Below are 23009 nucleotides of genomic sequence, written 5' to 3'. Positions count from 1 at the left end.
TTTAGTCACAAAACTCTCATAAAATCAAAAATGAATAAATACTTTTAGAAAAATATGAACCATGAACCAAAAATGTAAAAATTGTGTTGACTCTGCAGTGATGTTTGTCAGCTACATAACAAATTTCAGCTGTTACTCTACTTTTAGGTAAATAAAGTAATAAATAATAATTATTTCAGTAATTATCCTGACCTCTGACATTAGGATTTATTTTAGAATAAATGAGTTTTCTGATATATTTTCCAAATCAAATCATAACTCTGTTTGCGTAGTTAGATTTTTCCACGTACCCCTGTGGGTAAAACCACCTCTGGTTAGACCTCCAGAGCTCACATCCCAAATAGTCACCTTTAAATCTCTTCCTACACAGGCTGCCATTGTAATTCTGAATATCTTTAAATGTTTTAGAGGCAGAGGTGCAAACGGCTGAATATGATTTATTTTTATCTCCTGCTTGAAATAAAATTCTGAAATTTCAAAAAACTGCATCCTTTTATCTCCCGATTTCAAACTGTATGTCACTTATGTTTTAAGTACAGTATTTATCTCTTCAAATGTGTGCAGGGCTGCTAGAACTCAAACAGGATTTATACCAGTGACAGGACTAAAGGCTGCAATATTACATTAGGCTTTAATTGTATTTGAGTATTCAGGAGGAGTACTGCTGAGTACTGCTTCAACATTTGAACTGTGTTTAGGTTGTTGTGAGATTCTGATGCACCAATAATCAGAGGAGTTTATTTTTCTGAAGACTCATTAGTGTCTGTATGGACTACTGAATGAAATGAAATGAGACCAGCACCCTTTTAAATTATTAGTATTTTTAATTGCTGCTTGACTTGTGATTGTCATTTGTGCAGCAGAATATTTCTCAAATCTTATCTTAGATTTAATAAGAACATTTGAATATTTATTTTCCCCTTCACCTCTCAGCTGTAAATACTATGATAACTAACTTAACATTATACATTTAATGTATTTATTTACTAATTATAACGTCTACAGCGGCCATCAAGACAACATTCAGGACCTTTAGAAATTAAATATAGAGGATCAGGGTCCAGAACACAGGTCCTCAGGTTGTTGGAGTTTTTCTCTCCTTGAATCCACAGTTTCATTTGTCACATGTTTCATATTGGCTAAGATAGGGATATTTTCACTATTTAGAAATAAACCTAGAGTCAAATTTAACTGCTTTAGTCACAAAACTCTCATAAAATCAAAAATGAATAAATACTTTTAGAAAAATATGAACCATGAACCAAAAATGTAAAAATTGTGTTGACTCTGCAGTGATGTTTGTCAGCTACATAACAAATTTCAGCTGTTACTCTACTTTTAGGTAAATAAAGTAATAAATAATAATTATTTCAGTAATTATCCTGACCTCTGACATTAGGATTTATTTTAGAATAAATGAGTTTTCTGATATATTTTCCAAATCAAATCATAACTCTGTTTGCGTAGTTAGATTTTTCCACGTACCCCTGTGGGTAAAACCACCTCTGGTTAGACCTCCAGAGCTCACATCCCAAATAGTCACCTTTAAATCTCTTCCTACACAGGCTGCCATTGTAATTCTGAATATCTTTAAATGTTTTAGAGGCAGAGGTGCAAACGGCTGAATATGATTTATTTTTATCTCCTGCTTGAAATAAAATTCTGAAATTTCAAAAAACTGCATCCTTTTATCTCCCGATTTCAAACTGTATGTCACTTATGTTTTATTCAGTGCTCTGGGTCAATACTCGGAGCCAGTGTTGGAACACATACTGTAACTTTTACTATGCACACAAAACTTTAGCACTCTTCTAAAAATATGTTTCTATATGAATTATTTACAGTTCAGCAGGTTTTAAGACAAATGCTGTGCAGGCCACATCACGTGTTTCTCTCAGCAGACAGTTCATTCATCACATAATCAATGTGCATTGTGATTTAAATCTGTGAACCCATTAGAGTCTTTATTTCTGTATAAATATGAACAAACATGTTCAGATCACTCAAATCCTGCCACCACCATGTCTCACATAGGAGAAACATACTGAAACACTCACTGCTCTCAACCGTCCACACAACATTCTTACAGTAGTCAATTCTCTGTCCTCTCATCTCGCCGTGTGAGGGGGAACTACTGCAGATCTTCCAATCTGCATGTTAATTTGGCACAGGTTTTTACACCAGATGTTCTTCCTGATGCAACCCTCCCCAGTTAGCTGGCTTGTGCACCCTCAGCAGCTGGGGTTTCTTTTGGACAGCTAGGGGATTCAGCATCTTGTCCAGGGACACTGTGATATAACCAGTGGAAACAGGACCTCGAACCACCAACTCTCAGCGGTCGACCCACTTCTTCTGTTCTAAGTCTCCATGAATTCTAGCCACTGCATGAAGGCCTGCTCTTAGGGAGGGGGACAGTGGTGCTGAACGCTCTGTTTGTAGATGTTAATTCCCGACAGTCGAGTGGTCCAAACTCAGGTGAGCAGCAATGACTTGTCGACAGTGAAGAAGCTGATTTCTCCTCAGTTTTAGGACCTTTTTTAGGTCATATTCATTCAGAAATACAGATCATCTGAAAGGTTCACAAACATTCAAGCACCACTGTTTAACCAATGTTTACTAAGGTACCGATCTGAGAGGACTCCACATCCACTATCATACAGTGTTTGTGTTTACTCTGATTAAGAAGTCAATCACATTAACATAATTAGAGTTTGCTGTTTACTTGAGCTCTGTCTCTCGCACGTTATTATCTTAATGATTTTATAATTGCATTCGGTGTAAACTTGGATCATCACAGTCACAAGGTCAAGAACTCTCAACACAAAGACCCCAAATGGGCTGTGCCGCTTATACAGAAGGATTTCAGTTCAAAGATTCCCCAGCAGCTGACGTCCATTAGACAACTGTCTCACAGCACACAGACGTGGCTGTTTCCAAGCTTTCAGTTTCACCTCTGCACCAGCTGTGGTCTTACTGTTGTGTTCGGAGTCTCCACTCAGAGCTAAAGTTATTATCAGTGTTTCCACTTATTCTGATCAGGATGACTTATACAGGCCTAACGGGGTATTTCTAGTTTCTGATTTAGGTGATGAAGGACAAAATCCACATTTATCTGAAGGTTTAAACCGAGTCAGCCTCAGTAAAGCTTCTTGAAAAGCACCAGAGTCGGTTTTCTAAACCAGTGGGAAAGAGCCGGACACTGATCATCACTCTTAGCTCCTTTTCTACGTACTGTAGTAGAAAACTATTTCTAGAACTTTTCATGTGAACAAGCGCAATACTTTGAATGTTTTTTTAGGAGACGTTGTCTGAAAATGTGCTCAGTTATCCTCACGTCACACGTGCCTCCATCACTCAACCTTGAACAAACAGACGTTTGTGCTTCTTGCATGAAACCGGTTTGTTATTTATTATTCTGCAATTCACAAAGCAAAAGCAAAGATGAGGACAGCTGTAGCCTCAAAACATAAAATTAGGAAAGAAAATATCTTTAGTTTTGACAAATGGCTTTGAAAATCAGAAGATAAATCAAGGTGACAAAATAAATCCTAATAACAAGTCTTCAAATCCAAACAGGTCCATCCTATTGCTGAGCACAGGGGTGGTTGGAAAACACCTAGAAGACCAGGACCAGGAAGACCACGCCGGTCTAAATACTGAGTGGCTATGTTCACTCCAGCTGCTGGACATCATCAAACAATAATATGTATTAGTTGATTTTAGCTGCTGGTACAAATGTATTTGACGGGTGGACAGTCTCCTAATAGAGTCCACATGATACTGAAAGCATTTTATTACTGGAGGGCGGTTAGTACCTAAACATCACCATGAAAATGTAAGAAAAAAATACAATTAATTATTTTAAATTATAACATATATATGAATATGTCAGTACAAAGAGACATTTTACTGAAATGTTCCATGTGAACATCATCAAACTGACATTATGCTAATTGTCCACATATCATCATCATTATGTTATTAGAAATTTAATCTGGTTGCAACTAAAAGCAGCACAGAAATGAAAAGATTCCCAAGATTCAAGAGGAGACGTTTTACATCTAGACCTGCTCTCTTCTTCACAGGTGGGGTGGCCTCACCTGACAGCTGACTCTGCTCTCTGTGGGGTGGATGCTGCACTTTTTAGTGCAGCAGTAACAGCAGGGAATTGAGTCATTTCACAGGCCAGCTAGTCAGTGTGCTTTGGTCCCACCAGGAGCTCAGAGCAGAGGTGAAGAAATCAGCTAGCCATGCAGAGAGCTACCCATGACTAATGCTGCTGCCCGCAGACTGCCCTCTTCTATACGACTCTCTCCAGGGACAGCTTAGACCGTCCCTGTGCAGATTACTCCACAGCCTCCACACTCCATCCTCCCTCAAGTCACAGCCAGACTTCTCTTTCAGATAAACCAATAATTATACACTTTGTGTTGTCTTAGAGACTCACGAAGGGTTTCTTTTTCTGAGAACAAATGTGCACAGTCTGATCATCTGTCATGCTTTGATGTGGCAAACTCTCAATTTTACTGTTTTTGTCTCAGCTGCTGAGGATTCTGTATCTCAAAGGGATTTTAAATCAATGGAGACTGTTTTGTTTATCAGAGGGTATCAAATCATTATCTTTTTTCACCTGTATATCTCTGTACTCTCTAAGACTTTACTGAAGTTGTGAGAAAGGCTGACAACTCGCTGCGAGCGCCTCGATTCTGCCTGATCTGCTGTTTGATCTGTGCTTCTTGATAAGGAAGGAGGCAGTGATGGAGCTGCTGAATCACTCTTTAAAGAGCTGTTTGTTTAAAAGTCTTACGTGAGGATGTTCTCCAAACTGTTACCTGTTCGTTCTGTGTCATCACTCTGACTTCAGCAGATTTATTTTGTGATAAAGGGGGCTTTTACTTTTAAAGGGGGCGCTCCACTTTCTGCCACGCCTGCTTTTATTTCCTTTGGTCCTTCTATTAATGCAGAAGAAAGTATTTATTATAAACTTTAATGAAGAATAGAAAGAAGCTCTTTTACCTTTTTCCTCCCACATAACTGAACAAAAACGTGTTTAAAAAAACTCAGTGGACGGCATTTGAATGAGTGTATTACTTCAAGGCCACATCAGGCACAGTGCAGGTGGTGCAGGTAAAACTGATTTGAATGGTTTGGTATAAACTGGGCTTCTTTCTAAACCATTAGGGAAGTTTCCACCTACGAAATGTAGAGAGATAAAAGGCAAAGACGTTGTGTGTCAGGTGAAATGGGTATTCATGCTCAGTCATGGGGGATAAAGTAGTTCACTTCATCATCATCTCAGAAAACCCTCAGAACTACAGAACCTGATAGAGAACGACCACGTTTTAAGATGATCCTGGTCATAGTCTGAACAGCCAGTGGTTCACCTAAAACAGGACCTGCTGAGGGTTAAACATGAAGCACTGAAGCCGTGAAAATATCATTTCTTACTTGTAAAAGCTTCAATCTATTTAAATAAGTAGACGATGACATGAATCTTTAATGTAACCCCCCCCCCCCCCCCCCCCCCAGGAACGACAATACCTCCTTTTACAAAACTGAGTAGATTAAGGTTAATAAGACACAGAATAGTACTGTAGTGTAGAACGTCTGTAACTGTCTTTGATTTAAATTGATTTATTTTCCTGTACGTCTCACACACACACACACACACACACACTCTCACAACAGTTAATAGGGTAATGATCGCCATTCTCCAGCACGGTTTAATGGACCAGCAAACAACAAACATAACACATCAGCGGCAAAGTGATGGATCTTTGTGGAACAATCAAAAATCAAATCTCCATGTATCTGCTCAGAATTGTTCAGCAGCACGTCAGTGGCCCGTAATGAAAGAGTCAGACAGTGATTCATTGACCGTTTGACTGTTTCTGCTGCCAGTCGGAGCGTTAAACTTCACAATCACCGTTCAAAGTTTTCCAGACGGAGTTTAAACCTCTGAAATGACAACAAATAATCTTCAAATGAGCCGTTTGCAGCGAAAGCCGCTGGTTTAACCTCAGTGTGAGACACTGTCCTGTTTCATCTAATGAACAGAAAGTTTGTCAGACAACAGATAAATGGGGCTTTGATCCTGTGTCCCCTCTTGATGCCCCTGGTCTATCTGATCCCATCTTTCTGATCTCTCCCTGCTCGACACCATTTCCTCCTTTCTCCCTTTGCTTCAGCTCAAATTGCTTCTTCCTCCATCATGTGCTGTCATCACACGTTGACCTAATTCCCAGGATATCAGTGTGTTATCTGCACTGATCCTCTCTGTTCTCCTCAGCTCCTCCGTCCTCCTGTCATCTGTGCTGTAGTTTCATCAGCCCCTTGTTTCTTTTAAACAGCCTGCAGAAGTGAACCGCTGCACAGAACTGAGGTGATTAATCAGCTGTCAAACTAATTAGCAACACATTATTTAACCAGCCACCCATTGAGCATGTATAAGCAGTGAATGAGAAACCAATCAATGGTTATTATGTTATGGATCACAGAAATAAGTTGAGTTTCCATCATGTTTTGTCCTCAGTTGAGTTCTTTATATTGGTTATCTGCCAACAGGACGTCAGAACCAGTGCTTCTACTTGATGAAAACCTACTTGACAGTAAACATCCTTCTTCCAGACTCAACCTGAGTTGAGTGCTGAGTGATAATGAGCAGACGACCTGGTGCAGCTTTAAGTTGGGTAACTCTGTTCTCCAGTCTTATCATGCAACTGCAGGAAACTACATGCTAAGCTAATGAAGTCTGAAGCCAACAGAATATGCTGCTGCTAACACCAGCTAGCCAACTAAACCAACATTACGATACTTGAATGACGAGCTAAACAGAACTGATGAAGCCACTAATGAAGAGGATCACTCCGCAGCTCAGCCTCTGTCGACAGGGTTGACGATCAAACGTCAGCTATTCTGTTATGAAGCTTTAACGGAGTAAGAAAACTGAGCTGACGTCTTCTTTAGTAAAAGCGTCTGAACTGTTCTAGTAGTATCTAGTAGTATGTGACGTGGTACAGTTCAGACTAAGAGTGCACAGTGACGATGATACTGAGGCTTCAACTTGTTCTCTCAGGTTCATCTTGTTCTGTCTAAAGTGTGAATCTAGTTTTGCTGCAGCTCTGTTGCTGCTGTTGCTCCTGAGACCTGTTCACATCTCTAATGGATCTGTATTTGTCGGTCGTAGATGCTGAAATGATAAATAACATGCCATCTGTGGGTTCTATAGAATATTGCTTTTTGTGTCCCCGCCGTCCCTCTGTGGTCCCAGTTATTGCTCTCATGTTCACCTGCACGCTGCTGAATAATGCCTGAAATCATCGTGATGAAGACAGCAAACAACCCAAATAAGGATGGATGATGAGTTTTCTAGCAAAGCTGGATGAGACTAGATTCAGATGTAGAAACAGCTGTTTTCTCAGCATGAAGCATAAAGTAGGGCAGCATTAAGAGAGTGGAGCAGCTCACGCCTCCAAACTGAGATGTCATAGATTCAGCCTGTTTACCTAAATGAAAGTCTGCTGCTGCCGGTGATGCACTGAAGGAGGGTGGAAAAGCTTTCAGACACACAGGAAGTGATGGATTTAGATTTGGGAGCAAAATCTAAAACTGTCTGGTAAACAACGGCGAGGTGTTCATCTGTCAGACACAACGGCGGCTGAACCTCTGCAGCACCTTCACCCACGGCCAGGTTCAGGAGCTCAGACCTCCAATTTAAAGCCCTGGTTTTTGACACGTATAAACAGTGCATCAAATAAAAAGCTGCTGTTTGCGATATTCGACGGACACGGACAGATTAAGATACTGCAGGCTTGTGAGCACAGACACAGAAAGAGGTCTCCTACTGCTCTTATCTGTGGCCAAGAAAACCAAACTGAAAGAGACACAAAAGATGCGTTTTGCGTCTCCTTGTGATCATTTTGGCTTTTTAGTCGTTGGCTCCTCTGTGTGATTCTTTGATGTGTCTATCTGCATGTTTCATGTCATTTGCATCTCAGTCGTCGTCTTGCTCATTTTGTCTCACACTGTTATTTTGTACAAACACATTTAGATGTTTATTTTCCTTCTCGTTCATATGTTTCCTGGTAATTTACGAGGAGGAAGAAGCTTTTTAACACTGACTGAGTGTAAACTTGTCCACCTCCAAGTGCAAAGGTGTTGCTGCACGTGGGCGTTTCCACTCGGACTTTTTCCATCACATCAAACAGGTGGATGGAAACCTGCTGAGTTACTGTCAGATCGCTCTGTTCGTTCAGTGTTTCCTCTGCTGGTCTCATGCTGGGAATAGTGTTACTCAGAAAGAAAGGTTTTTAAAAATGAGACAAAATAAGAAAAAGGTTGCAGGAACGACTCCAGACTCTCTTCCTGTCCCTCAGCTCATTAGCCATCTCCACCCTCCCCCTCAACACCTTCTCAGCTGCTCTCCGAGGATCTGCTGGGTAATCACAGAATCCCTGGAAACTCTGCTGCGTGAGACCAGGATGCTGCTGCCAATCAGGATGCCCTTCATTAACGAAAAGTTTGCTGATTCACTGAAGCCAGATGGGACTCCTGTACGACCAACCTGCTTCAGTGCGTTTCCTTTATAATCAACTGTTCTCTTCACCACAGCCTCAGTGAGGTGGAGCTCCCACAGAAACTGGCATGTGTCGAGATGGCCTCATTCATTTGCACAACTTGTACAAGTATTCACTCCGGAATGATACTTTCAGATAATCCCATTGTCTGGCTAAATAGTAAATTCACTGTCGTTACAACCGCTCCGTTTTAGTTTGCTGATTTCCGACAGACTTGACGCTCCACGCATCACATTCCTCTTTTTACTCATTTGTCATTTGTGCTACTGAACCCTTCCTGCAAACGAAGTGGAGCAGGAGCCTAACATGGAGATTTTAAGGGTTGCAATTATGCTAACGATTAAACCTCTGCAGCTCTGTAAGTCTGACTTCACAGGAGCCTTCAATAGCACATCTTCACAAGAAGAAAGTACTTATAAAAAAGATAAGGCTGGAGAGTTTTTTATTTTTCTTACCATCAACAAATCTCATGAAAGACTAAAAGCAACAGAGAATGTTTCCTACTAACGACCTACATGGTGACTCTGAGTTTCACTGTTGTCCACAAACTATTAAAACCATCTACTGAGGCACAGACGGCTTCACTGGGCGACACGTTCCTTCTTTGGAAAAAGAATCATATATTTAGGAACAGCTTCAAACAGCAGTGTCTTTCACCGTCTTTGAACGGAGTTCATGGGATACACACACACACACACACACACACACACACACACAGAACACTGCTGTAAAAAGAGAATCTACACATCACAGCCTCTAAAAGCAGCATTTGAATGTTACAGCTGCTGAGATGGAGCTAATTTGAACTTCTCCATATACTGCTCCCATTTTACACACTGATTGCTTGTCTTCTGTCTGGACTCCCTCAAACTACAGTACGAATACCTCTTTACTTTCACCTGTGGTTAGAAAAGGGAGCATCAGCAGCAGTTGAAGTTGGGTTTTGCTCGCTAAGATCTGTAGTCCACCAGATCCGCATGCCTCTGATCCGAGAAACCAGCTCCACATTAATTCACTTGGACTCAGCTGTGATCAGCGAGCACATAAATCAGAGGATCAGTGTATTTATGTCTGAATGTTGTAGTTGCACAGTTAATGTCATCTTTGTAAACTACTTCACAATAATGAGTTCGACAAAGACTTTCTAAGTAATTAATAGTCACGGTTTACTTTTATTTACTGCACTGTTTCTGTGACAGATTTCAGGCTAATGAGCTTAATGAGACATGAGTTGTTTAACTTTCCTACTGCAGCACAGACTTTTTAAAGCTTTTCTGTTTCATTACTTTGTTTTAATGGTTTGTATGTGGCTGATGAGGCCTTTGGTTAAAGTGCTTTTTTATTTTCCATCCCTCCCTCCTGAGAGACATTTCAGTTCTTCTTCTAAATCCGAACTCTCTGCTGTTGTCCGTTATCTGTCGTGCTTGAACTGATCCTCAACCTTGGCCGCAGAGAAACGTATGAATTATTTCAGTCTCACCTGTTTTCTCCTCGTCTGAATTCGATTTGAAGTTTTAAGCTGAAAACGTCAACAAATCCTCTTCTGGCTTGTTAAATATTCATGCATGAACGGGACACAAGGAAAAAAACACTGCAGGAAAAAGTATTTTGTTCTTTGTCACATGAAAGAAAAGAAATTAGAGCTGGAAATTCAAAGTACAGACTGTACTGTATGAAGTCATCTGTAGCTTAATTAACAATGCAGCGGATGAAGCTTCAGCAGAGAAATAAAGCTTCTTTTCAGTCAAACAGATTAATTGTACCTGCACACAAACTGCTGCTCAAATCATTTGTTTGATGTTTTAGTGACTCAAGGTCGTATCCAACATAAACCCATTTAACTGTGCCCTTCATTCTGCCCACTGGTGCTCAGGTTAGTGAGGATGTGATGGTTTTTTGTTAGTGTTCATTAGCTCTGCTGCTGCTGGTGTTATAAACAGTTTGATATATAACTGATCTGTATCCGTCATCACAGTCGAGCTCTTAAAGGGAAGAGGAACTGTCCAGTTCTACACTTCTCTCTTAATATGGTCAGATATTTATTCCTGAACAACGCACCAGGATACAGGGCCCAGAACAAGTACTGACGGAGGTTAAACAGCTGTGAGGAGCTGCAACCACACTGACCAGTAATGAACAAATGATACTGTTGTGATTTCAGCTTGTAACAGGTCTACTCGGGTACATCGAGTCTCCAGGAAACCGACAGATGCTCACACTCAGGTTTGACCTTGAGAAAAGTGTTTTCTCGCCTCCTCACGCCTACTCAGGTTTTATAAAAGTTCCAGAAGTATAAATGAGGAGTTACACGTTTAATTAGTGTAAAACTCAGTGTGACTAAGTTTAGCAGGTGAAGACTGTGTGTGAGTGACACACACACTGCAGCTGATCAGTAATCCGAACCTGGACGAGTCGACGAGAATCACTCATCTGTCTAAAAGTGACTGTAAACGTTTTCACTCAGCTGCTGTTGATGTCAGCCGTCTCACAGGTTCACTTCCTGCTTCACGTCCATGCTGAACTGCTCAGTCTCAGCCTGTACGGTGGCCGAGTCTTGCTACTACAGTTTGGTTGATAGTACAAACAAATGTCATTGTTAATGTTCTTCATTTAAAAATCTGTTATCGTCTCCAGGTCATTTATTTCTGCCATGATACAACATACCCACAACACTGACAAAGGTCGGAACTAACGCCTCAAATGGTTCATGTATCATTCAACGTACGATGAGGGAAAAACACGAACTCAAAATCAGTAGCAGTATAACTGCGATCGCCCTTTTCAGGTGGGTTGTTGTTCCAGCATTTTCACAGTTCCACAGTTCCTGTGGGTTTAGTTTGTGTCAGTGTCTCTTCCAGACTGACTTCATGATGTTCAGATTAGGACTCTGTGGGGGCCACACCATCTGTTGCAGGTCTCTGAAAATAGTTCTTATGACTCTGGAAGTATGTTTGGAGTTATCTTGCAGATTGAACAGGAGACTGAACTCTAGAGGATCTAAATATCTGATGCTTCTAAAACTTTTAAACATTGTGCTAGTTTTCGATCAGAAGTTCTCAGCTTCCTGCAGCCTCCAGTATAATATTTTGTTAGGATAATGAAGCATACAGCACAGAAATAAGCTTTATGTCTACTGCCCACATACCGCCTTAGCCCTGTGCTCTCAGTGGTGCACAACACCAAAACTGAAAATACTGTATCTGATACTTTTACAAGTCTTGACCTGCCTGTATCAAGGGGATAATGGCCAAAGATGCATCTGCTATGTGCTGACATAAAGTGGTTAAGTCTTACTGCACATAAATGAGTGTTCATTATTGCCACAGTACACAATAAAACATTTAAACCTAGCAAAGAGCGGAACAGCAGTCAATACGACAATAACCAATACTCAGCACAATGATGAATTATTAAGGGGTTGAACAGAAAGTGCCCAACCACCACTATACTGTTATTTTATGTGCATAAGAAAAATATACACCGTGTACATGTTTCTAATGTTAATGTGACTTTTATAAGAGCAGAATATTAACGAACGTGCAGCTGCAGCCTCCTCCAGTAGGTGAGCTAAACTAAGAGGAACAAAAACACACAACTTATAATAGAGTGAGTTCACATCAGGAGGTTTTCACACAGCGGCCTGTTGTGTACAGAGGTAATGAGCCGAACAATGTAAGAAGCACTTTAAATGTTTTATAACACATCAGCTCCTCGGTCTAATGACAGTGATCCTCTGTGCCAACAACCGCCACACACAGACACACAAACGCACCACAGCACCAAGGTACACAAACTCACCGTGAAACACACAAATGCATCACGGTCCTGAGGTACTAATACAACATGAGACACACGAACGCATCACACACCAGTACTCAGGCACACAAATACACCATGACAAACTTAAACGCACCACAGCACTGAGACACACACACACACACACACGCCAGCTTGTTTCTGTACACTGCAACTTTGTCTGACCTACATGTGTGTCCTGTGTGTGGCCGCCCCGTGTGTGTGTGTGTGTGTGTGCTGTGCAGGGGCTTTGAGCATTGTCTGCACTACAGAGACATCCTTAGTGGGATGGAGAACAAAGAGAGAGGCTCTTAATGAGCTCTGCCACTGCTGAGACCCAAACTAGGCCAGCCAACAGGCCGTGTGCATGTGTGTGCGAGTGTGTGTCTTATGGGCCATGCTGACACACCCAGAACACGGTGCAGGACCAGCAGTGGGACCTGAACCTACCAGAGGCATTATCCAGGTGTCTGGGGCCACTCAGAATGCTGCAGCAGCTTCATGTGATGCTCGTTTGTTCCTTTAAACGTCCCACAGCACATTACAGCAGCACGTTGTTGACGACTGATTTAACTGTGAACTATGAAACTGACTAAAATCAAAAAAGAAGAGTCCAGACTCATGAGGACTGGAGGATGTGGTGTGATCAGATTACAACTGGGACAACAGCTCTACAAGACTCTCAAAAGTTCAACTTGAACTTTTTCACAAAAACAAAAAGTGAATGGGGAGGAGTCAGTAAACACACCTGGTGGTTGGACAGGTGAGCAGCCAGTTGTCAGAATAGTTTGGTGCCACTAAACGTGGAGTGTGTGTCTAACAATTCCTGCAGAGTTCATCTGATGTTTTCAGCCAAACCCTTAAATTAAAGCTGTTCGTCTACACTTTAACTGGTTTTGATGGTTTCCTTTCAAATCCACTGTGGTGGCACACAGAGCACAGCTGATGAAAAAAAAAAGATATACAGATGTGAATTTAAAAGGAGCCTGATGTTCAAACAGAAACATGATGTTTAACTCAAACTCATGTGGCCTCAACAAACCCGATATTTCATCTCTGAGATCAAAGTTTCTACAGACGCATCAGAGCCGGTGGTAAACGGCTAAAAGGTTGAAGGGAGATGATGGTCATGGACAGAGAGTGAAAGCTCATCTCAGAATCCAGAGCGATGATTCATAGGAACTCAGCCACAGACAAAAAAGCACATTGTTAAAAGGCCACAGTCTCACAGATTCACATGTGCTAGTAGCAGCTAATGCTTTCTGGAGCTTGCAGCAGGATCAGGAGCAGCTCCTTAGGTCGGGTAAACTCACTTTCCTTCACTTTCTAACTCTTTCCACACTTGCAGTGTTCAGACCCAGCAGCACTGAGGATATTTATCAGACTTCTCACAGCTCCCTCTGGAGATGCTGAAGGCTTTGTACTACTCGCTCACATGCAGTGGAACTCCCCAGCACCTGGAAACACACACTGATGTGGAAAATCCCTGGAGTTTATCTTTAAGCTTATTACTCTGAGTGTAAGATAAAAACTGGAGATGAGTGGATCAACAATTTCATCACCTGCTCTGGACTGTGGTGTTCAGTACGAGTCAGCAAGCTCAAACAATAAAAGTGAGGCAGATAATTTCACAGCTGAGAAACATCTGTACTACTGAGCAGAGGTGACTGGTGTTGTATGACTGTTTGAACCTCCAGACACCTGCAGCCAAGCATTTGTTAATTTGATGAAGTAGAGTATGAACAGCAACAAGAGCAAAGACTGAAATAATGTAAGATAGAAGTTTAGTGATCAGACCAAACACAGCTCCCTCTGGAGACACTACTACTCCGGCTAAACGTCCACATGTGCAGTCGAACTCCCAGCACCTGGAAACCCACAATGATCTGGAAAAATCATTTCCCCAAACCCTCGTCTGTCTTTGCACTTCGGTCTAATTTCACACAGGCGCCCACGCAACAATCGGTGCAGAACAGGCTCCAAGTTCTGCTCGTGTGAAGTTCTCACAAAGACACCAGGAAGCAGTTACGTTTCATCTGCCAGCTCGAAACACGAGGTGAAATCAACAGGCAGCAGGAGGCTTAATGAACTCTCAACACAGCTCCGTGTTGGAGACTTACCCTCGGTCAGACCCATGTGGATGCTCCAGTAGTTCTGCAGGCACTGCAGCTCTTTCTTCATGCCTCTCTTGCAGCGGCAGTCATAGAGCGGTGAGTCCTGCAGCACCTCCAGCGCTCCCTGGCACTCCTTGGAGGCGAGCATGGCGCTGCGCTCTTTGTCCCCACCAGACAGGCACTGGCGCATGATCCGGTAACGCGAGCTGCACTGGCTGTTTTGGTTGCACAGTTCAGAGGCTCGGACGCAGTCCAGAGGTTCCCTCCAGCCGGGGGGGCCCAGCTCTGAATCACAGACACACACATCTGCAGGAGGAAAGAGGGAATAGTCTGTTAATTAGGCTGATGAGTGTTTGCATCCAAGTTCATGTCTGTGTGAGAGTCACAGGGTTACTGAGCTTTAGAACAACGAGGCTTCACTCTTCAATGTGGCCTGAAAATCTCACAGATACACAGACACACACACACACACACACACACACACACACACACACACACACACACACACACACACACACACACAGACACACACACACACACACACACACACACACACACACAGACACACATAGACACACACACACACACACACAGACACACACACACAGACACACACACACACAGACACACAGACACACAGACACACACACACACACACACACACAGACACACACACACACACACACAGACACACAGACACACAGACACACACACACAGACACACACACACACAGACACACACACACACACGAAGCATCACATCGTGAGAGAATCACAGCATTCAATGTGTTGTGAATTGTATTCTGTGTTTTGTTGTTGTTTCTTATTGTTGCTGCAGTAGTTGATGAACACACTTATAAATTCCTATTTGATCAGAGTAGGTTGTAACGTAAAGACTCAGTGTGTGTTGGTTTGTCTCTCTACGGTCACTGGGAGGTTTTGTGGATGATGTCAGTGCCTCACAGTCAAGTGCTAAAAGTTTCTTTTTACTGAATATGTTGTTTTGCTGCACATGTACATGATCAAGTCCTGAGTCTGACCTCACAGTAGATCAACATCCACAAACTCTGTTTCTGTGTCCTCCCTAGTAAAGTCAATAGAAGATGTGTGTGACACCTTCACTCCCCACAAGCTGTTGTTTTATTTGGCTTCGATAAACTGTCGCTGTCTGGCTCTACAGGAGAAACCAGCAGTGCCAGGCTGCTTCCAGCTCGCAGCCAAGACTAATTTAATGGACACATAGCAGAGCTCTGCATAAAGAAGGCATCAGTGATGATGCACTATCACACTCAACATCCCAAAATACGATGTGACAAATGTTTTCACTCAGTTTGAGCAAATAACAACCGAAATATTTACACAGTATCTTTCTGGACTTAACCACTTATCACCCACCCTGTAGTTATAGCACTATTCCTAAAGAGTGAGAGAGGATTCTACTTCAAGAGATTTAACAATAGAGTCCTCAAAGAGGACATGTATAGTCATAAATCATCCACGGCGTCAGAGTCTGAACTCAGTCAAACCTGCTCACACACATTCAGTGTAAATTACACTTCCTGAACAACATTATCTCTGATTATCTTTGTAAATGTACCTAAAACCTCGTTTATCTATAAATCACTGGAAGAAGCTGCACAACTCCCCCAGGAATCATCATGTTGTTTGTACGTCCACAGCTACAATAGAAATAGAAGCTGATCATAGTGAGTTCTACTGAACTACTTTTCAGGAGACACTAAATGAATACGTGTGAAATACAAACTAAAATGTGTCTCGAGCGACAAGTAGAACAGGAGAGGGTGAAGTACTGAATGGGCCCGGTGAGAAAAGGCCCAGCAGGGCAAAATGACACTAAACAACTAAAATAGCTCAGTAAACAACAACAACAAGATGCAAAACGTCCTCAAAGAGAAACCAATTATACAAAACACACCAAACAGGCACAAAGTGACGAAATGTGACAGAATAACCACAAAGAGATGAAAATCAATGCAAACAGAACAAAGATGCACAAAAAGACTTTAAAGACATAAGAGAAACTCTAAATGAACACAAACAACACGGCTGCACAGCTTCCATTGGTCCTGCTCTCGTACTTGTTTGACGCTGTCACAACAGCTGATGAAGATGAACTGGATCTAACTGGATCTCACTGGATCTAACTGGATCTCACTGGATCTAACTGGATCTTACTGGATCCAACTGGATCTCACTGGATCTCACTGGATCTAACTGGATCTTACTGGATCCAACTGGATCTCACTGGATCTCACTGGATCTCACTGGATCTTACTGGATCTCACTGTTCTGATGGATTCGTTTTTATTTCATGAAGCTGGTTCCCAAACAGGTCTAAATGTTTGCGTTAGCGTGTTTCCAGAAACGTGAACTTCCTCTTTTAGAGAAGAACAAGCAGCTCCAGCCACAGAAAAGAATCCAGATCCTCTTACAACCCAAGGACATGGCTCAGAATCAAACAAGGAGCAGAGAGTCGCTGTGAGTCTCACCACAGCTCGCTCTCATTTCATTACTGCTACAGTCAACGAGTTCCATCTATGTTTATATATAATATTTTCTTTTCACCAGTTAAAAGTAGTTTGTTCTGATTTTACTCACCTCCTGTTTTCCAGGAGTTAAAAGGGGCGGCGACCAAACACTTCCTACTTGTCTGCTACAGTAAGATGTGTGGATGATAATGTAGATAATGACCTGCTGTGTTTTCTGTAACATGTTAAATAAAGACTGTTCTGATAAAGTGGCTAAAATCTTCAGACTAACGTGTTGATATCAGGCTGAAATAACAGGGCTGAAATTTGAAACCAGATCATTGACTGATTGGCTGAGTGTTGATCATGTGATGCAGGTAAATGAAGCAGGTGTGTTAGGAACCCAGCCTCATTATCAAAATCATTATTATTGTTATAAAGATAACCAACAAGCCTCCCAGCATGCACTGGGGTAACACACTCTGTCTTAACTCTTGTTAAACGTGTGTTTCTGTGTTTCACTGTGAGTCACAGCTGTAGAGTGGAAATGATAAACAGTAAAAGGATGAATTAACTGAAGAAGTGATGACGCAGTGATGTGTGATCATGTGTGAGGATGGTTTACGTCAGTCCCTCCAGAGAAGTAGCTGCTCTGAGATCTGCAGGACAACTATTCCATAGGAAGGGACAAGAGACAGGCGTGAAAGGCTTTAAAGTCAGCAGACTTTTTGTGAATTGTGGGACTGGAGATGTAGGCAGAACCACCCGAATGTAAAAGATGCGTTGGTGTATAATGAGAGATCTCAGTGGTAACGGGGTGCAGGTCCGTGCAGCGCTTAATAGGTCAGGGTGAGTACTGTAAAAACAGCTAGAGTGTGTATATGCAGCCAGTGGAGTGATGTGATTACGTGTTCTGGTTCTGGTTGGGGGGTTGTTGCAGTACAGTTCTGAACACGCTGCAGGCTGTTGATGGATGACTGAGGTAGAAAATTACAGTAATCAAGCCTTGATGAGATGAATGCATGGATCAGAACGTGTGTGTCGGATAATGAAAGAAATGTAAGGATTCCTGTCATGTTACAGAGACGCTAAAAAGCTTTCTGATGAGAACGTGACACCAAGACTGAGACATTCCATCAACACACAGACCCTCTTCTGGAAACAGATGCTTGTGTTCAGCATTTCAGTCTCATCTGTCTTTGAAGGACCAGTGTCCATAGATTCAGTTAAACCTCCCTGTGCCTCCTGAACCTGTCTGCTTCTAACTGAATTCAACACTAACCTGTATCAGGGTACTTTATTTGTATTAGTATGAAACATGAACTAAAACTATAACTCATCAGCACAGCAGGGAAAATAGCCTCATTCTCAATAATAGAAGTAGCTCCAACATATAGGTAGAGAAAATGACTCTTTCAGCTGCTGCTGATTATATCTACTTCAAACCTCTGACACAAACATCCACTGCTGCATTCGAAGCCTCTGCTCGCCCTGCACTAAACACCTGATGCTTAATTAATTAAAGTTTAATTGAAACTGCTGGTTGCTACATTTTGTGACCCCGCACGGTTCATTTGCTCAAATCCTTCAGTCTAACATCTATTTCTGTGACATTGTGCAGGTGAACCTCACATCTACAGAGCTGCTGCAGGTTATAAAGTTATAAAACCCCATAACACCCTGTGTGGAACAGTGTAGAACACTCAGATTACATTATGTATTTAGTGCTATGAGCTGTGAAACCGTGAAAATATTTAGTCCAGGTTTGTGTAACTGTAAGAAAGTGGAAATATATTTAAAATAAATATTATATCCTGCAACATGGTTCAAATAGCGACACTGATTGGATTATAAGATATAAAACATTCATACTGTACATGCATTCATGTATTGATGAAGGATTTATTTATTGGGAGTAAGATTAAGACTCATAACAAGGACACTTGATGTAAACCTGCTGTGTGTCGGGGACATGACACTGACTGACGTTCAGTAATTAAGGTTCCATTAACGTTTTCTGATAATGAACAGATCAGTCTCCTCAGGGCCCCAGCAGCCTGCACGTCTGTCCTCAGACGCCACATGAATCAGCTGCAGTCTCCGTGTCTCAGGTTGGCCTGTTCCAGGCAGTTCAGCAGCTTCCATTACAGCAGTGACGGTAACATGCAGGTGGAATCCAATTAACTGAGCGTCACAGGGACGAGATAACAATACTTTGCTGGGACTGATATGACTGTTTACCTGTCTGCAGCGAACAGCTCTGCAACAAGGTGAGAGACGACTGGGGACAGGACCGAGACCAGGCCTGCTCACATGCCATGTACGTCAAGTGGATTTTAGACGACAGGGGAGTTTACGTCATACACTGGTGGATTAGAGGCCATTAAATTATAAACTCAAAACAGAAAATGACTCCTCGTTTTCAGAAAGAGGGTCCTCAAAAACCATTTAAACAAACACGGATACACAATAAACTAACATTAAAACCCCAAACAGCAGTTCATCCACAAGATAGGCAAACAACAGCAACAAGTCCCAGGTCCAACATCCCCAAATCCTCAAATCCAGAAACAGAGGAGGCACAAACAAGTCCGGTGGTGATCAGGAAGTGAAACACACAGTTAATGTAGATATAAAGAGCAGATTACAGCTAATGTGACAGTGTGAGTCTGAAGCCATGAAAAGAACCTGAGCTGTCTGATGGAGCTCAAATTTAAAAGCTTGTCTCTAAATGTTCTCAGAAATAAAGTCTGAGCAAATAAAATGATCCAGTTTTCTGTAGTTAAATGAAAGTGAGAATTTTTACAGTGCGTCTGGTTGGAATGTGTTCCAGAAATCAGATAATCAGGTGTATTTCATTAAGTTTGGGTTTTAGAAAGGTGGCTTATCAGCCTGACCTCGGTTACCATGGAAACATATCCCTCCAAACTGACCTGCTCCTGCTCAGGTTAGTTTATAGACTCATAAACCAGCGTTAGAGTCTATTCATCAGCCTGTAACACCGTGTTCTCTTCCTCTGCACTGCTTCTCTGGGAATCAAATCAAATCACATTTTAGTGATAATAGCATCTAATCATTTATTCCCGTCACACATTGACACACGTGTGCTTCATTGCATTATCAGAATCTGACCTGATGTGTTTTCATCCACAAATATCTGCACAGCATCCAGATCAAAACATCGTATGTGCTTTTAAAAGCACGGCAGGTAAAAATAAACTAATAGTGTTGACTCAGAAACAAGCTTTTAAAAATGCTAATGATGTTCTAAACAGTTTAACAGTGAGCAGCAGGTTGTAGATCCACATGCAGACAGTCCATGTTATACAAAGGGATACGAGGGATTTCAACCCATTATGTCATCATGAAAAGCAGCTGACTGGAGATCACTGCTGATCTACAACCAACTCACAAAGGTTCTTCAGTTTGTATTGGATTTGATTTTCTGGGGAGTCGACACGTTTCATCTCCAGAACTTTGCTAGATGCAGAGATTTTGTTTTGTGTGATCAGTGCTCCGTGACTCAGGCTGCTCCAAACCAGCTTCATGAGACGGATTAGTCCTGGTTCTGCTCCTTGGCTTCACTAGAAACGGGCTTTTCACCAGAGACAGCTGCTTTTCTAAGTCGTCTTTATGAACCGCCCCTCTGGAGACAACCGGCTTCAGCACCAAGGACAGCGGCACAGTGTCACACACAGCAACGAAAAGCAACTGAACCACAGCTCAGGTGGAAAATCACTGATTACAGGTACTGAAATACTCTGATGAAGTGTAATCTACAGGTACTCAAATACTCTGATGAAGTGTAATCTACAGGTACTCAAATACTCTGATGAAGTGTAATCTACAGGTACTCAAATACTCTGATGAAGTGTAATCTACAGGTACTGAAATACTCTGATGAAGTGTAATCTACAGGTACTGAAATACTCTGATGAAGTGTAATCTACAGGTACTCAAATACTCTGATGAAGTGTAATCTACAGGTACTCAAATACTCTGATGAAGTGTAATCTACAGGTACTGAAATACTGTGATGAAGTGTAATCTACAGGTACTGAAATACTCTGATGAAGTGTAATCTACAGGTACTGAAATACTCTGATGAAGTGTAATCTACAGGTACTGAAATACTCTGATGAAGTGTAATCTACAGGTACTGAAATACTCTGATGAAGTGTAATCTACAGGTACTGAAATACTCTGATGAAGTGTAATCTACAGGTACTCAAATACTCTGATGAAGTGTAATCTACAGGTACTGAAATACTCTGATGAAGTGTAATCTACAGGTACTCAAATACTCTGATGAAGTGTAATCTACAGGTACTGAAATACTCTGATGAAGTGTAATCTACAGGTACTCAAATACTCTGATGAAGTGTAATCTACAGGTACTGAAATACTCTGATGAAGTGTAATCTACAGGTACTCAAATACTCTGATGAAGTGTAATCTACAGGTACTGAAATACTCTGATGAAGTGTAATCTACAGGTACTCACATCATCTGTTACAGGTAAAAACCCTGAATTCAAGTTTGTAGCAATAAAAACACAAAATAATAAAATATATTTAAAGTACTTCAAGTACTCACTGTGCAGTTTACCCCATTAAATACTCTGATTACTGCACTGTTGGATTGTTGAATGATCCATAGATCAAGTGGAGTCAAAGTACTTTTACTGGACACAGTGTACTCATGTACTAGTACCTCAAACAGTACTGTGCTGTAGTAACTGTGTGGTTAAGCTCCACCAGACAGACGGGTCTGAACCTCGGACTGTGGGGGGGGGGGGGGTGCACAGCCTGTGGCCCCTTCGCCCTCACCTGTCAATGCGCACGCATTGTGTGCGCGCGCGCGTGTGGGTGTGGATGTTGAAGGTGCTCTTACCCAACACGAACATCCAGGTGACGAAGTGGATCAGGATCATCTCGCGGCAGTAGTAGGAAATCCACGCGTCGTGAAAACGGGCTCGGTGTCCCGAGCTGTCCGCTCGTGTGGCCCCGTCTCCCTCACTCGGTCTCCCCGTGTCTTCAGTCCGTGTCTCGGTCTCCCCGTGTCTTCAGTCCGTGTCTCGGTCTCCCCGTGTCTTCAGTCCGTGTCTCGGTCTCCCCGTGTCTTCAGTCCCTCTCTCGGTGTCTTCAGTCCCTCTCTCGGTCTCTCGGTGTCTTCAGTCCGTGTCTCGGTCTCCCGGTGTCTTCGGTCCCTCTCTCGGTCTCTCGGTGTCTTCAGTCCGTGTCTCGGTCTCCCGGTGTCTTCGGTCCCTCTCTCGGTGTCTTCAGTCCGTGTCTCGGTCTCCCGGTGTCTTCGGTCCCTCTCTCGGTGTCTTCAGTCCGTGTCTCGGTCTCCCGGTGTCTTCGGTCCCTCTCTCGGTGTCTTCAGTCCGTGTCTCGGTCTCCCGGTGTCTTCGGTCCCTCTCTCGGTGTCTTCAGTCCGTCTCTCGCTCTCTGTCTGACATGGTGGATTCTGGACGCCCCCTCTGTAGAATCAAACCAGCACTGACGACTTCTCAGAGTCCGGTAAGATCCGCATTTTCCGGGGAGACAGTCGGTGAGTTACCGGGGAAGCAGCTCTTGTCCTCGGGTCGTGGATGTGGTGGCTACACGTCGAACATCCTGGAGATTTACTCCAACTTTCCGTAGTTTGGACTCGGAACCGGAGGACGTGAGCCCGTTACCGGAGTGACAGCGGGGACATCCTCAGTGCGCGGGACCCAGGTACCCGGTGCGGTCCGTGCGTAATGGCACGCGCTTCTCCCGACGGTAATCCACTCCCGCTGCCTCGTGCGTCCGCTCGCGTCTCCTTCAGCAGAAAAACCGGATTGAAGAAAACCCAGAACCTCCCCCCCCCCCCCCCCCCTCCCCTCTACTGCCCCCAACGCGCACACGCAGAAGCACAGTCAAGGCGCGTGTCAGCACCGGAGGAGGCACCGCGCTGTCTCTGTCTGTCTCTCTGTCTCTCTGTCTCTTTCTGTCTGTCTGTCTCTGTCTGTCTCTCTGTCTCTCTGTCTCTGTCTGTCTCTCTGTCTCTCT

General features: G+C 42.7%; 1 protein-coding gene across 1 annotated transcript in view; it reads right to left on the bottom strand.

The window, feature by feature from the left end:
* Nucleotides 1-22748, bottom strand: part of gfra2b (GDNF family receptor alpha 2b) — an 88835-nt gene extending 66087 nt beyond the window's left edge. The window contains exons 1-2 of the mRNA XM_026353845.1: nucleotides 21868-22748; nucleotides 14492-14791 (exon numbers count right to left, since the gene is read on the bottom strand). Of these exons, the coding sequence (XP_026209630.1) occupies nucleotides 14492-14791; nucleotides 21868-21907 (340 nt within the window). The 5' untranslated portion in view covers nucleotides 21908-22748. The remainder of the gene's footprint in view (nucleotides 1-14491; nucleotides 14792-21867) is intronic.
* Nucleotides 22749-23009: the final 261 nt, after the last annotated feature.

This window comes from Anabas testudineus, chromosome 12 (assembly GCF_900324465.2).
Source record: "Anabas testudineus chromosome 12, fAnaTes1.2, whole genome shotgun sequence".
In the NCBI taxonomy this organism is placed as follows: Eukaryota; Metazoa; Chordata; class Actinopteri; order Anabantiformes; family Anabantidae; genus Anabas; species Anabas testudineus.
The sequence above is the reverse complement of the archived record's forward strand: the minus strand, read 5'-3'. Positions and strand labels throughout refer to the sequence as shown.